At 40.6% G+C, this 17,169-nt stretch overlaps 1 protein-coding gene across 3 annotated transcripts in view; it reads right to left on the minus strand.

The window, feature by feature from the left end:
* The window catches only part of HECW1 (HECT, C2 and WW domain containing E3 ubiquitin protein ligase 1), a 346,449-nt gene that overhangs the window by 17,658 nt on the left and 311,622 nt on the right, over nucleotides 1–17,169 (minus strand). For all 3 annotated transcript variants that reach the window (XM_075921722.1, XM_006124096.4, XM_014574083.3), the window contains 3 exons: nucleotides 9,734–9,832; nucleotides 8,195–8,324; nucleotides 1,806–1,952 (listed from right to left, as the gene is read on the minus strand). In XM_075921722.1, the coding sequence (XP_075777837.1) occupies nucleotides 1,806–1,952; nucleotides 8,195–8,324; nucleotides 9,734–9,832 (376 nt within the window). The remainder of the gene's footprint in view (nucleotides 1–1,805; nucleotides 1,953–8,194; nucleotides 8,325–9,733; nucleotides 9,833–17,169) is intronic.

A 17,169-nucleotide genomic window follows, 5' to 3' on the forward strand; every position in this document is an offset into this window, starting at 1 on the left:
CTGTACTTCCTCACACGCCAACTCCCCACAGAAGAAAAAAAATTGGAATCCACACTTCACTAAAGTACCCTATACAACATCTTTCAAAAAGCCTTTATTCTTTAGAACAGCCACCTGTGGCTAGAGGTCAGATTTTCAAAGGTACTTAAATGCCTAATGATGCAGATACATGTCCATGGGCATTTTAAAATGTGCCCAGGCAACCTAGGAACCTAACTTTGGAAACAATCAGGGTCAGGCACCTAAATTGCAATGTTTAATTTGAAAATCCTAAATTGCTCTGCATCATTAGAAGCCTGAAAACCTTTGAAAATCTAGCCTGAGGAGTCTTATAATCAACAATGGACTTTGCTCAATATGGATTGGAAAATGAACCAAAAAACTTAAATAACTAAAGCCAGAAGAAAAATAATTTTACAATTATGTATATTGAGCCTAATTCTCCTCTTGTCTGCACAAGTTTTACTCCAGTAAATCACCAACCTTAGTAAGAGAAGAATTGGGCTCACTATGCTTTATAGTCTGACCTTTTTTTTCAGTTACCAAAGCTAATACCAACAGTTAATATTGTTTTATCTCATAAGTCAATAAACTCAGCCTCCTGCCTGGTACAGCATATGACATAAGCAAGGAAAGTGAAATGTGGTTTGACAGGACACATCCAATCTAATTAATGCCACACATTCTTATTTTATTTGAATAAATGGGGACTTCGGCAGGGTACCTAGGACAATGTCTTAGCAATTTATTTTATTTCCCTGGTTTTGATCTTCCACTGCTCTGTGCCTTTAGTTGGCAGGCACAAGTGGTGGGAAAGGCTGGGATCTGACTATACTTTGTAACCTGAGCAGCTATAGGATTTGATGCTGAAAGTCTTTGTATGGTACACATAGCAGGGTATACAAGGTTGGCAAATTAGAAGCCTCCTGTGGATGCAAATAAGATCAAGTGCTAGGTATGGTCTTCTGCACTGGTACTGATAAGCCTCCCTTGAGTTTCCCTTCCCTTACGTGCAAGAGTGCATGGTGTAAAAAGTGCCAGTATGCCAGGGGACACAAGGGCCTAAGTTCTGCCCTCATCTAATCAATGTGATGCATAGCTACGTGCAACTTTCTCTGCTTTACTTTTACTATGAGACATGACTATTGTGGTTGGACAGCAGTCATCTCAGTAATGAAGGTCAGGTTTACCTGTGCTTCCTTTTCCATTCATCACTCTTTTATCTTGCTCATATACAGACAGTTCTCTGCACCAGCACTGTGCAGGATCAAGTTCACGTTGCCTTCTCTCTCGATCACTAATATTAAACACATCATCTCCTGATGCTACTACCTCTGCCTGCTACAGGCTAAGTCTATATTATAGTCTTTTTTTTGGAAAAAGCTATGCAAATTGTGTGCTGCAATTTGTGTAACTTTTTCCGATTGCTTTTTTGGAAGAGGCTTTCCCACCATTTGGCTCTGTTTAGTCAGGGCCAAATGGCGGAAAAGCCTCCTCTTTCAGAGGAGCCCTTATTCCTCATAGAACAAGGTATACAGGGCTCCCCGAAAGAGCGCGTTTGCTCTTCTGCAAAAAAAGCTGAAGAGCAAATGCGTTCCCTGAACATGTCAGAGTTTAGATGTACCATAGTTTAGATGTACCCCTGCAATCTAGATGTACCACAGTTTTGAAAATTCCATTCATTTCTAAACTTTTCTTCCTAGCCACATCACAGTGCACTGATAAGATATTATCAATAGGCAGCCCTTGTGCTTATCACATTCAGCTCATAAGAGGTGGAAGACACGAGCAACTTTGTTACTTACTTCATAGAAGCCACGGACTAGAGCCTCTGTTTGCTGAACCACTCCTCGTTCCACACGCCACTTCACCATTCTCTCAATGTACTCCTTCTTGTTCTTTTCTGTCACCTGTGTATTTGAACCCCCTGATTTCAGCTCCCTTTCTGTCACCTATCAAATAGAAATACTTATTAGGATAATAATACAGAGATCACCACATGGGGAAAACACATTCCAAATTGCATATTCGGATAATAATTGAGATTCTCTGATTCATCAACATCACATTTGGTGAAGTGGGACATATCAAGACACCATGATTTTCTCTACTCAGCTCCTGTCTCCAGCACAGGCTACTGTAGCCTTGAGGATGCTCCAACTTCTTCTGCTAGTTTACAGCAGTCCCCTACGAAGCACTGACCAACTGATGAATAGTCAAAACACAGCACATTTTCAACACCCTTGTTCTTCCTGCCCATCCTACCAAAAGCTGTAGGCAGGGTGACTTAGGAGACAGGCATGCCAGCTCTATGCCTGTGGCTAACTTCCTAGCCAGTGCAAAGGGAACAGATCTGGTCAGAGAATCTGTTCCAGTGCTGGGAAATTCAGATTATCTCACAGAGGAAATGCAATTATTTGGTTAAGCATTGGTACAAAAACTTACCTTTACTGGTTCAAAAGTTTTAACTCTCATGTGACATGCTCCCTTTGGCAACAATTGTTCTTGTGAGTAACAGGAAGGAACCTCAAGAGGTCATAAAGTCCAGTCCCCTGCATGCAGGGCAGGGCCAAGCACCATCTAGACCATCCCTGACAGATGTCTGTCTAACCTGCTCTTAAAAATCTCTAATTATGAAGATTCCACAACCTTCCTGGGCAATTTATTCCAGGGCTTACCCACCCTGACAGTTAGGAAGTTTTTCCTAATGTCCAACCTAACCCCCCCTTGTAATTTAAGCTCTTGTCCTATGCTTAGAGGTTAAGGGGAATATTTTTTTCTCCCTCCTCCTTATAATACCCTTTTAGAGACTTGAAAGCTATTATCATGTCCCCTCTCAGTCTTCTCTTTTCCAGACTAAACAAACCCAATTCTTTCAATCTTCTCTGATAGGCCACGTTTTTTAGACCTTTAATTTAAACCTTAATTTTTGTTGCTCTTCTCTGGACCAATTTGACCATATCTTTCCTGAAATGTGGTGCCCTGAACTGGGCCTAGTAGAGGCCTAATCAGTACACAGTAAAGCCAATGAACTACTACAGGTGTCTTGCTTACAACACTCTCCTTAATATATCCCAGAATGATTTCTGCTTTTTTTTTTTGCAACAGTGTCACATTGTTGGCTCATATTTAGCTTGTGGTCTACTATAACCTCTAGATCTCTTCCTGGAGAACTTCTTACAAAATGGGAAATGACCATCTAGGATGTGTGCAACTGATTGTTCCTTCCTGAGTGAAGTGCTTTGCATTTGTCTTCCTTGAATTTCATCTTATTTACCTCAGACCATTTCTGCAGATATCTATCTATATCTTAATAGCTGTGGAATTTCATAACTAAAATTAATCCTTAAAATGCTGTTTGATTGCTAAGGTCTGAAAGAGACAAGTTATTAGTAAAAGTCAGTTTAGGAACCTACGTACTGAGCATATGATCTTTGGCAGATGTGGCAAAATATTACATACTTTGTAATTAAACTAATTTCAAATTCAACCTGATAGATTAAACAAAATTAAGAACAATTAAGAGTTTATCTGCAGCAAACATGGGTGTACACCTGTACACTAGCCTCTTGCCAACTAGCTGCCTGTATGACCTGCATTAACACTTCATTAATGCACTTTGTTCTAGTCCCATTCTGGCATGTGAGAGTTCTCCAAAAAAGACCAAATATTTGGAGTTTATCTATGCTATAATGCCCCATCCCACATCATATATCCTTTCAAAGCTTTTCTTGTGTTTAGTTAGATGATGATAATGAGCTGTCAAGTGGTGCCATACAGCTATGGCAAGGTGAAACAATAGTACCATAATGAGAATGTGTCTTTTTTTTTGCACAATTCCAAAAATAGTGCAACATGATCACAACTACAGTTGTAGCTGTTTAAGTCAGTTTCAACACTTTAATGTAGTGTTAATCAAACACCAATGTATTACCAAAAGATAGTGTATTAAAATATTTGTATTGGTTTTGCATGAGCAAATTTGTTTTTTTTTAAAGAGAAATGATGAAGCTCTTTAGCATGTGGCCATAGTGTCAAATATCATTCTATTGTAATATACTAACATGAAATATTTTCACACTGCATACTCTTAATTGTCACAGTTTGTCACTAGCAATTATAATAGTTTTCTGTATTTTCAGATGAAATTTGCTGCCCAGATGAGTTTCATATTCTAGGTTGTGTACCAGTAGCAATAGTTTGTGTGCCCCTAGTTTGTAATGCTTCAGCCTGATCAAGAAACCTGTCATCAAAACACTTGAAGACATGGGCAAGAAAACCAAATTTAAGTCTGAAAAGGGAGGGACAATCACAGCAACTATCAGTCCAGCAATTGTTTTCCACACAGTCCTCTCCTTAGCAAGATGGAGAGATGATGTTTCAATGGTAACTAATCTTTGTCTCCCAAGAGGACCAGGGAAAAACCCATGGCTGGTCCAGCAACATGGGTCCTAAAATCTGGGGTCCAGCCCAAGCCTGAAGTCTACAAAGCAATGAAGCAGACTGAATCCCACAAGCTCACTTGGGTAGCATAAAACTATTAGAGTCATTTGTGACAAACTATGACAATTAAGAATATGCAGCTGTGGGTTTTTCTTTGCTCTAGAGACACACACAAAGGAAAAACTGAGTATATCAAAGATGCCAATCTTTTGCAGGACAAATCTTCAGCTTCTTATCATCTCTATATAGTATACTCCTGTTTATCCTAATCCTCTTCCTTCTCTCCCACAAATCTCAAGCTGATGAGCAGAGACCCCTGGGCTGCACTAAAGAGGATAAGTCCCCAGACAGAGGGGAGGCCACGTTGTTGCTGAATGGCTCCTGTGGCAGCACAGGTAACCATCAGGAGTGAGTGAACAGAGCTGTGACAGCAGAGCTGCAGAAGGCTTCCTGGGCAGCTGCCAGGGCAGTGACACATAATCCCTGCATGTGCCAGGTGCAGGAAAGGCTGTGATCTTGGTGGAGCAGAGCAGGGTGTGACGTAGTGGGGGTATCTTGCTGGTTGCTATGCTGGGCAGTGGGCTATGGGTGACCACCACTGGCTGCTGTCTGTAGCATGGCCCAGCAGGGCAGGGGGTGAGTCATTATGCAAAAACCTGTCCGACCAGCTACCCCCCAGGGAGAGAAACAAAGGAAGGTGGAATGTCACCCCTGGCTGGGGGGCAGGGCCGGAAGAGAGTTAGTTTTTGTCTGGTATCATGGAGGAAGCAGCCTAGGCAACAGGCTGGGATTTAGGGGCCCAGTCTCCCCCATGTCAAGGGGGGCTGAGGCATCCTAGGCCTTCCCTGTAACCAGATTACATCTGTGCTGTGCTGTATCCTGGAGAAGCAATAAACACCCTCTATTCTACTGGCTGGTGGAGTCTGTCCGAGCCATTACGGGGGTGCAGGAGGTGGGGGACCCCAACGCACCATCACACAGGGTTCCATGCTGTCAGCAAAATGTCCTGTCTAGGTTTTGTTTGCCTTAGCCATCGTTTGAGACACATCCCCCAAATAGAAATAGAGCTATGATTGTGATTTACACTTTGGTAATGTATTGTTCACTCAGGGTATGTCTACACTTGCTCCCTAGTCCGAACTAGGGATGCAAATGTAGCATACCGAAGTTGCTTAATGAAGCGCGGGATTTAAATATCCCGCACTTGATTCGCATATTCGTGTCCGGTCACCATTTTAAAAATCCACTAGTCTGAATTAATTCACCACATGTAGACATGGTTTTCTGAAAGAAAACCCTTCCCTCAGATTAACTGTTACTCCTCGTGCAATGAGGAGTAACTGTTAATCTGAGGGAAGGGGTTTCTTTCAGAAAACCACGTCTACACGTGGCAAGTTAATTCAGACTAGTGGATTTTTAAAATGGTGACCGGACGCGAATATGCGAATCAAGTGCGGGATATTTAATTCCCGCGCTTCATTAGCAACTTCGGTATGCTACATTTGCATCCCTAGTTCGGACTAGGGAGCAAGTGTAAACATATCCTCACTCTTTAATGATCCAACAACTCTTTAAAGTTGGACTCATCTGTGAACAATACATAATTCCAGGTTTCATTCTCCCGTTTCCTAAACTTTTCTGTCCACAAGATCTTTGTTGTGCGACCATATTCTTTAAAATTCATTTTGCAACCAGTCTACATAATTTTGCAAAGTTTTATAATGTTGTTTGCCAGATTTGTACACATCAAATTCTTGGGATTCTCTGCTAGGTCATTTGCCAATTGCCAATGGAAGACTTCTGATGGACTTATTTAACATTTATATTGGGATGGCACCTAGAGGCCAACCAGATTAGGGCTTCACTGTGTTTGGTGCAGTACCAACATTCAGAAACTGGGTCTGCCTGTGAAGTAAAATACTGGTTAACCTGAGTCAGAATCATCCCTATGGTGTTCATCTATTTTAGAACTATCAGATACCTTGATCTTCTCTTTTAAGACCCACCTCATTTGTAGCATAACAGAATATCTCACTTAATGATATGCACCTTTGCTTTGCAAAGAGCATAATTCTATGTAGCCAGCCAGGTGGTGCCCTCAAAGGGAGGTGCACAACTCACATTGACCTTTTCACTTACCTTAGTTGTCTACTAGTATAAATTCAAATTTAACTCATCTGTTTGTGCAATGTATCTGCATAAGTTTGTTTGTCTGTCTATGCCTTTACACATTAGTTTTAAACTGTCATTTCTCCTAAGGCAACCACTGCATCATCATTTGGATGTCATGCAAAATTTTGCTCAAAGCCAAGGAAACTGTTAAGGGCAGGGACATGTAGAACAATTCTCTCTCTTCTGAAGAGGCCTCCGTATTTGTAATCCCTTGACCTGCCCCCTGGATTCTGATTTTGCTTCTTGTCTTTCCTCACTCACCCTCTTTCTCCTGTCATCAATCTTTAATAACTAGTTCATTTCCACTAGTCTACAGACACACCAGAACTCAACCTCAACCTTGAAATTACCCTTCTTAAGACTCTCCTACTTCTGCATCCACAATCCTTATTTCTAACCATGCTGTTTTCTCTGCTCCAGTTCTATTCTTGATCTCCCCCAGCCTGGTTTATGCCTTTGCAACTTGTCTGGAAAGTCACTGGGACAATATTTTTCTTTGCTCTCTCTGCTGCCTTTGAGACTACCAGTCAAACCCTCATCCTGCACTTTCTCCTTTTCCTTTTGGCAATCCTTTAGCTTTTGATGTCTCATTTGGTGGCTCCAAATCTGGCTCCTAACTCTCTACAAGTTTCTCTTGGGGTTCCATCCTCTGTTTTTTTCCAAGGCAACTTCATCCATGCTCACAGTGTTACCTACTGTCTCCATGATGATAATTTCCAAATCTGCCTCTCTATCCTCATCTCTCCCCTTTTGACCCATCTACCATCTCCAACTGTTCCTCATACTTCTTCTTTTTAGCATCCTACCACTCTCTCATTGGGCTATACTCAGTGGGGTCACATATGGTGGTGGAGAAGACCATTATGCTACTTTTTACAACACTGTAAATGTAAAGATACTCCACTGAAATTAACAGAGACATTCTGAATGTATATTGGTGTAACTCAAAGCTGAGTTTGGCCTCCTGAATAAGTTAGTTAGACAAACAAATAAAACCAAAACAAAAGCCAGGTGTAAATGGTAAAGGAACATAATTACAGTGGGTGCATTACAAAATGTAATTTACATGCCCAGTATGCAAAAGGAGGTGAGGATAGGAAGAACAGCAACTAATAGGAAGGTGTAAGGCAAAGTAGTGAGTGATGAGGGCTGCTATCCGTACACCTCCTATTAGTTGTTTTCCTCCTCTTCTCATCCTCTCAGTCTCATCAACATATAAAGTACATTCATTGTCCACATTCACCAAATAATAAATCAGTTTGAATAACACCTTAGTAAGTGACACTATGTTTTACTTTAGCTAATTCCTTCTGCTTATCAGCGTGTGGCTTACGAGGCCTGTAGGGAAGCCAGTGCTGGTACTGCACACACTAAACTCTGAGAATAGTTGTAGGCATTGAAATAGATGGCTTATAGGAAACAGGGGCAAGAGATGAAAATGGCATTGAACAGTCAAAAAAGGCTGAAGGAATGTACTATCAAACTGCTCAAAAGAGAATGATGTTCATAATGTTATACTATGTCTGCTCCAAATCTGTTTTCCAAACTTTGCCATAGTTTATCAGGTAACTATACTCACCTGTCCAAACACCTCCTCGTTCACGGTGAATGTGAGATCCAGGATATCAGTGATGTTGTTATCCTTCATCCACTGTAAACTCTGGTGAAACTCCTCATCCAGGTACTCCAGGTCACTTAAATCACACGGCCTAATTGTCCAGCAAGACAGAGAAATGACGAGGAAGATATAACCTTGTGGGGATGGTTTACTGCTCAGAACATGTACAATGTTTTCTTCTGACAAAGCTCTGACCAAAGTGGATGCCCTTTTGACTTTATACATTCACCTTTTATTAAAGCACTAAACTCAAACAGTGCTTGGACCACAGAACATTAAATACCAGTAAAAGAGAACAAAGTGCATTTTAAAAGTTATTAAAAGAGACTTCACTGAAAATTCAAATTAATCCTCAGAAACCTTATGGTCAGAAGGGACCATCATGACCATCTAGCCCAGGGGTCTCAAACTTCTGCCCACAAGCCAACCCCAGCCAGAGCAACTAGCACAATCACCCCCACTCCCTCAGTGATCCTCAAAGGTGTGTCCCTCGGGGTCAGGGTGCCATGGGGGGAGAGGGAAGGGTGATGGGAGAAAGGGATGGACTTGGGGAATGGTAATGGACAGTCCCCCACAGCCCACCAGGACTCCTGGGCCAGATTGCACAACTGTGCCAGTCGAAAATGGGATAAGGGCCAGGAATTTGACACCTCTGATCTCATCTGACCTCCTTCACATTGCCAACCACAAAACCTCACCCACCACTTCTGTAACAGATCCCTAAGCTTTGGCTGAGTTACTGAATCCTCAAATCATGATTTAACCAACCATTTCCGCTAAACATTCCTCTGAGTTATCATCTGTCAATATAGATTTCAATTCGTTCTACTGAATTTTGATATATTTTATGTGGCTTTTTTTATGGCATCAAACTGATAAAAGAGCAACAGACCACTATTAAAATATCAAAACATTTCAACGAGCATTAAAAGTAATACTTTACTGGGCATCACCTTGCTGTCATTGTGTAAGACAAGGAGAACAAAACCTGCCAGAAATCTGTACTGTTTTACATCGATGTTAACATTTGTAAACATTACTAACAAGCACTTAGGGTGAAAAAATCCAAACAATGGAGCTTAGGTAATTATGGTTTTTCCAGTGACATTTTAGATAACTCATTTTGTTTAGAGAAAATAAGTATTTCTCTGTGAACTGTCCAATTAAATATGGTTTTCACTGACCCATATCCCATTTAAATGGTTCTGACTACATATTCCTACATGAAAAGCATGTATACCAATATTTTCAAAAGTTGAGGTTTAACTCCAATGCTTTTTAATCATTTAATCAATATTGTTAATATTAAAGAAGGGCACGTTCTGGGCGAAAACAAAGGAAATTATTAAGTCTCCATCCCATCTACCCTGAAATCAAACAGTGGAAGAACTTGAAAACTAAGGTCCCAGTCCTGCAATGAGCTCCACAAGGGTTTGCTTCTGCAGAGGTCATGGCAGGATCGAGGCCCAAGTCTCTGTTTGCTTGCATTCATATACTTACAGCCTCAGTAGTGCTTTATAGAACGGCCTTGTGAAGAAAGCATCAAGAAGGTACTGATGAATGAGAGCAAGGCCAAGGATACGACCGCTGAACCTGAACCTAGGATAAAAAATAAAACACAATAAATGATGTGTTACTTAGATCATACCAACGTAGGAATCTATTGTCTGTTGCTTGTTTCTTTAAGTCTCTCTTGATTACTTTAGCTAATTCATCTTTTTAGCCTTTCTCGACAACTGCCCATCACACACCTTAAACTATGTAACTGAGAGATGAACAAGCTTCTTTTGAGGTATCTACTGCAGTACACATACTACTTGGTAGCTTTAGCAGCTGGCATATTACATACGAGCTGCCCTCAAATCCTAATCAACAACCACTTGCCATATTCAGCTCCCGTGATCTTTAGCAGGACATTATACTATAGATCAGTGGTGTCAAATACCAGGACTTTGATCTGAGTTTAACCTACTCAAGATGTTCATCTGCCCACTCATCACAACAGATTAGGGTTTCTCGCAGAAAGCAAACTTTTATGGGGGGAAAAACAGTTATATTTCTAGCCTCTATGCTTGCAATGAAAACTTTCCAAATAAGATCTGAGCATCATTGCTGCAAAAGCAATACAGAGCTATCTTCCTGACTCTGCAGACAGACTGAAATAACAGCTTTAAGAGATGTTAACAGATCAATTCATCTTGGTAAAGTGTGAACTTTTAGGTATAAGAATGGCATTTGAAGAGACAGATTCTCAAACAGTTCATGTACACAATTACTGCAATTCTGTGCACAAATCAGGTGATTATATGTGCAACTAGCAAACAACAAAAATACCAATGGTCCTCAAAGTGCCCTGAATCACTTTGTCCCCTTGAGTTATGATGAATGCAACATTAACTTCATTAATTAAATATTTTGATATTATATAAAAGCCACATTCTTCCTTTGATCTTTAAGCTTCCCACAGTTGTCAGTAGAGGTATCTGCTGCGACTCAGCAAGATAGCCCCCCTACTGTAGATGCAACCATCAGAAGGAGGTTTTCTGTCAGTGTAGCCACACTGCTTCCCTGAATTACATTAGCAAGAGGAGCATTCTTCCATTGACATAATCACATCTGCACTGGGGGTTTTGTCAGCATAGATATGTTGATAAAGAGTGTTTATTTTTCCCAAATTGCTGCCCATATAGCTAAACTAATATAACTTTTAAGTGCAGACCAAGAGTAATATTATGAGTTCCAGAGACAATCTGTAACCCAGTTTTCTACAAATTGTTCAGGATTCCCATATCTGGTTTAAACATAGGAAATAACGTGGGAGTGAAACATAGCTCTTTCGGCCAACTAGATTATAAATGAAATGGCATTGGACAATAAATGACAATGACACTGCTGGAGCAATAAAACACGCTTGCTCTTATGAAAAAGTAATGCTATTTTAGTGTATGGTAAATAATTTGCTTTTTAGTCAGGAATTCCTCTGTACTATGAAAATTCTGGTGGTTTTACATGGACTAGAGGACAGAGACAAACATTAGTGTGTATCATGCTGAAGTCCACTGGAGATTATGGTAAGAATGGCCCTGGGAGACAGGAAATCTGAGTTTTAGTAACTGATTTGCTGTCTGACATTGGACAGATTATTCCCCTTCTTTGTGCCATTTTCTACCTGTAAAATAGGGATCATAAAACTTACCCACCTTTATAGAGTACGTTTAAGATTCTCAAAGGCATTTTACATTACCAGACAAAAACTGCCAGGTTATAAAAATATGTATTCATCATTAACCTGGGTCAGACTTTAATCAGTGATATAGAATAGGATTTCTCAGACTTCATGGTACCACAATCCCCTTCTCACAACAAAAATTACTATATGACCCCAGGAGGGAGGACCGAAGCTTGAGCCTGTCTGAGCCCCGCTGTCCCAGATGCCATGACTGAAGCCTGAGCCTCACTGCTCTGGGCGGAGGGAGGGAAGAAGGGAGGGGATGGGGAACCTGAGGCCTATAACCTGAGCCCTACTGCCAAAGGCTGAAGCCCTCTGGCTTCAGCTTTGGTCCTGGGCAGGGACTAAAGCTATGCCAGTCTAGGTGACCCCATTAAAATGGGGGTGTGACCCACAGTTTGAGAACCACTGACCTAGAGGTTAAAGGCGGTAATTGTTTTGGCTAGTTTAACAAACTGGTGATGAAGTCCATGCCTATAAGAACAACCTAGTTAGAAAAAAAATCAGAGTTTCTTTTTATATATGGCTTGTGTGATGGCATATGACAATTTGCTGCATATCTACTCTTTCATAGGTAATCCCCCACCCATTCCAGCTTTAGAATCTTTTGGAGGGAAAATGTCTGACTGATTTCACAAAGGAAGAATTTATTTAAAAAAGAAACTGCTTATCAGTCCAAAAGAAAAAGAAAATCTTAAATGTGAGCACTCCAAGCATAAGATGCTTTGAATTGACTGATGTCCTAGTAACATTTTACATAGGCCCAGCCTTAGGGAAAGGTAAGTTGCATAGTGCCACTTTGGGCTCTGCAAACTCTTTGGCGAGGCCTGTTTTTACAGCACAAAAAAGAAAAAAAATATCAAAAGCAATAAACCATTCCTTCTACTCCAAATCAAAACCCCTAGACCCTTTTGCACATGAATGATACTTATGCCTTGCTGTAATAAAAGCAGCAAAGACTATCTGTTCCATCAATGCTCATGGGATAGAACAAGTCTGTCAAATGAGGCACAGAATGACAGTGGTCCCAGTTAGCATTTATATCTCCCCAGGGGCTGTCTGTGTGTCCCTTGCTGCCAGAAGTAGGCACAGAAGCCTAACTATATGGCCTTTACCGTTGTTTCCACATACACAACAAAAAGCAGCTGTTGGGAATGTTTAGAACCTATTTCAGTTCATTTGTGGCCCAGTGCAATGTTTCCATCAAAACGCAATTAAAGAGGGGAGCTGACACAATGAAAGCACAGTAGACTCCACATCATAAAGATGGAAAAAATGCTTGAAGTGTTGACTGTAATCCATCAGCTTTATATTGCCTTTGGGACTGAGGATCAGGTCCATTTGTCCTCAATGATACAATTGGTTTTTGAGGCTCTGATTCTGCTAAGAAATGAGGGTAAAGTATAGTTAGGTGAGATATCTAACAAGGTTTATTTACAGAATAAACAGCATTGAGGTAAACTCTGACTAGAGGGCAAAGTACCTTCCTTAAGCTGACATACTTATTTTTATGAGCAAGTGTAAATTGCTTATTAGAGGTAAGGATTTGTTTCAGTAAGAGAGGGGGGTTGGATGAATTGGGTGAGAGTGGCCAGGTTATGTGAGGACCAATTCTACACTTTTCTTTCAACACTCGCTCTCCCCCCACTTGCAATACAATGATTGAATGTGAGTAACATACCCATACCAGAGAAAGGAAATGGGGGAAAGGAGAGAGGGTTGTTAATGAACAGGAAATGGTGGAAGGAGGGAGAGAATTAATGAGTCGGAGAATTACTCTGGATTGATTGTCTATTGACACCCTTCCTCCACTCAAAAAGGATATTGTGCACAACTGCCTTTTCACTTCTAATAAAGCTACTCTTTGACCAGTTTACAGGAGTTTCCTACAAATTCCTACACCCGCCTGCTAACTCCTTCTTCTGTTGGCTGCAGGTGCTACTTTGCCGCCTGCCTAACAAAATAAGGGGTGCATTCTCCTTTCAATACTTGTTCCATAATGTCCATGTAGCATTGGGGGAATTATTGCAAGTATGTGTATGAGAATGACAAGTCTCTGTGTTGTGGCAGGGACTAAACACAAGAGTCTCCTCCTCATGCAAGTGACTCATAGGAAATGTAATCTGATGGAATCCTTGTTGCACAACAGCAGAACAATGCTGGACTGACGATAATTCTTTGCTTTGTTTTAACAGACCACACTAGAGAGTACTTTTTCAGAGAGTCACTGCTTAAATCTAAGTGCAGAATTGCATGCTAGGACTTTTGATCTCTACAGTCAAAACTCATGAATCTATATAATGAGATAGCATGGAAGGAGAACAGTCAACTGGAGCAGAGAGAAATGATCCCATAGTTGGGACTCTCCTTCCAGTTGAGGTTGCGGTATCCTCTTGCACTGAGGTACCAATGACATAGGGAAGGGTAGGAGAGAGGTTCTGGAGGCCAAATTTAGGCTATTAGGAAAAATATTGAAATCCAGGAACTCTGTGGTAGTGTTCTCTGAAATGCTTCCAGTTCCACACGCAGGACCAGGTTGGCAGGCAGAGCTTCAGACTCTCAATGCGTGGATGAGACGATGGTGTAGAGAGGAAGGGTTTAGATTTATTTGGAACTGAGGAAACTTTTGGGATAGGGGGAGCCTATGCAGAAAGGATTGGGCTTGACCTAAACCATAATGGAACCAGACTGCTGGCACTTAACATTAAAAAAGGTTGTAGAGCAGTTTTTAAACTAAAGGCTGTGAAAAAGCCAACGGGAGCAGAGGAGCACATGGACTGGACAGATACATCTCTTAGGGGAGGGTCTATTAATAGAGATGCTTTATGTTCTAGTCAGGTGGAGAGGATGGAAGTATGGGTCAGATTAGATGAGACACAATCAAACACATCGGCTACGTCTACACTGGCCCCTTTTCCGGAAGGGGCATGTTAATTTCACCTATCGTAGTAGGGAAATCCGCGGGGGATTTAAATATCCCCCGCGGCATTTAAATAAAAATGTCCGCCGCTTTTTTCCGGCTTTTAAAAAAGCCGGAAAAGAGCGTCTACACTGGCCCCGATCCTCCGGAAAAAGCGCCCTTTTCCGGAGGCTCTTATTCCTACTTCAAAGGAATAAGAGCCTCCGGAAAAGGGCGCTTTTTCCAGAGGATCGGGGCCAGTGTAGACGCTCTTTTCCGGCTTTTTTAAAAGCCGGAAAAAAGCGGCGGACATTTTTATTTAAATGCCGCGGGGGATATTTAAATCCCCCGCGGATTTCCCTACTACGATAGGTGAAATTAACATGCCCCTTCCGGAAAAGGGGCCAGTGTAGACGAGCCCATCAGGTCTAACACATCAGGAAATGGAAGACAGATAAAAAGCGACAAATTTTTAAAGTGCTTATACACAAATGCTAACAGTCTAAATAATAAGATGCGTGAACCAGAATGCCTCTTTTAAAGGAGGATATTGATATAATAGGCATCACGGAAACTTGGTGACATGAGGACAATCAATGGGACACAGTCATATCAGGGTACAAAATATATCGGAAGGATAGAACAGGTCTTGCTGGTGAGGGATGGCACTATATGTAAAAAAAAATGTAGAATCAAATAAAGTAAAAAATTTTAAATGAGCTAAAATGTTCCATAGAATCTCTATGGATAGTAATTCTATGCTCCAATAATAAGAATATAGCAGTAGGAATATATTATCAACCACCTGATCAGGACAGTGATAGTGACTATGAAAAGCTAAGGGAGAATCGAGAACCCTTCAAAATAAAAAACTCAATAGTAGTAGGGGATTTCAACTGTCCCCATATTGATTGGTTACACGTCACTTCAGAATGGGATTCAGAGATAACATTTCTTGATACCTTAAATGACTGCTTCTTGGAGCAGCTGGTTCTGGGACTCACAAGGGGAAAGGCAATTCTTGATTTAGTCCTAAGCGGAGTGCAAGTAAATATAGGTAAATACAATTGGACCGCTTGGAAATAGTGACCATAATGTGATAAAATTTAACATCCCTGTGGTGGGAAAAACACTTCAGCAGCCCAACACTGTGGTATTTAATTTCAGAAAGAGGAACTACACAAAAATGAGGAGGTTAGTTAAACAAAAATTAAACTGCATGGAAACTGTTCAAAGACACCATAATAAAGGCCCAACTTAAACGTATACCCCAAATTAAAAAACACAGTAAGAGAACCAAAAAAGTGTCACCATACTTAACAACCAAGTAAAAGAAGCAAGGAGAGATAAAAAGATATCTTTTAAAAAGTGGAAGTCAAATCTTAGTGGGGAAAATAGAAAGGAGCATAAACTTTGTCAAATTGAGTGTAAAAATATCTTATTTTTATTATTAGTCCTCTTCACTCCTGATGGAGCATAAGGTGCCAACGAATCTTCTCCAGCCTTCACAGTCTGGAGAAAGCCAGCTGACTTCTTCCCAGGTCATGCCCTTCCTTTCTTATAAAAATATAAGAAATACAAAAAAAGAGTTTGAAGAACAGCTAGCCAAAAACTCAAAAAGTAATAGCAAAATGTTTTTTAAGTATATCAGAAGCAAGAAGCCTGCTAAACAACTAGTGGGGCCCTTGGATGATCGAGGTGCTAATGGAGAACTCACAGATGATTAAGTCATCGTGGAGAAGCTGAATGAATTCTTTACTTCAGTCTTCATGGCTGAGGATATTGGGGAGATTCCTATACCTGAGCCATTCTTTTTAGATGAAAAATCTGAGGAATTGTCCCAGATTGAGATGTCACTAGTGGAGGTTTTGGAACAAATTGATAAACTTAACAGTAACAAGTCAGCAGGACCAGATGGCATTCATCCAAGAGTTCTGAAAGAACTCAAACATGAAATAGCAGAACTATTAACTGTGGTTTGTAACCTATCCTTTAAATAGGCTTCCGTACCTCATGACTGAAAGATAGCTAACATGATGCTAATATTTAAAAAGAGTTCTAGGGGTGTTCCTGGCAATTATAGACTGGTAAGTCTAACACCATTACCGGGCAAATTAAATGAAACTATAGTAAAGAATAAAATTGTCAGACACATAAATGAACATAATTTGTTCAGGGAAGTCAACATGGTTTCTGTAAAGGGAAATCATGCCTTACTAATATGCTAGAGTTCTTTGAGGAGGTCAACAAACATGTGGACAAGGGGGATCCAGTAGATATAGTGTACTTAGATTTCCAGAAAGCTTTTGACAAGGTCCCTCACCAAAGACTATTAAGTAAAGTAAGTTGTCATGGGATAAGAGGGAAGGTCCTTTCATGGATTGATAACTGGTTAAAAGACACAAAACAAAGGGTAGCAATAAATGGTCAGTTTTCAGAACGGAGATAGGCCTCTAGTGGTGTCCCCCAAAGAGTCCATACTGGGATCAATCCCTTTCTACTTATTTATAAATGATATAGAGAAAGGAGTAAACAGTGAGATGGTAAAATTTGCAGATGATACCAAACTAATAGTTAAGCAGACTGTGGAGAGCTTCAGAAAGATCACACCAATCTAAGCGACTGGGCAACAAAATGACAAATAACATTTAGTGTTGATAAATGTGAAGTAATGCACAATGGAAAAACGTAATTCCAACTATACACAATATGATGGGGACTAATTTAGCTACAAATACTCAAGAGAGAGATTTTGGAGTCATAGTGGATAGTTCTCTGAAAATATCCACTCAGTGTGCAGCAGCAGTC

Source organism: Pelodiscus sinensis, chromosome 2, assembly GCF_049634645.1.
Source record: "Pelodiscus sinensis isolate JC-2024 chromosome 2, ASM4963464v1, whole genome shotgun sequence".
In the NCBI taxonomy this organism is placed as follows: domain Eukaryota; kingdom Metazoa; phylum Chordata; order Testudines; family Trionychidae; genus Pelodiscus; species Pelodiscus sinensis.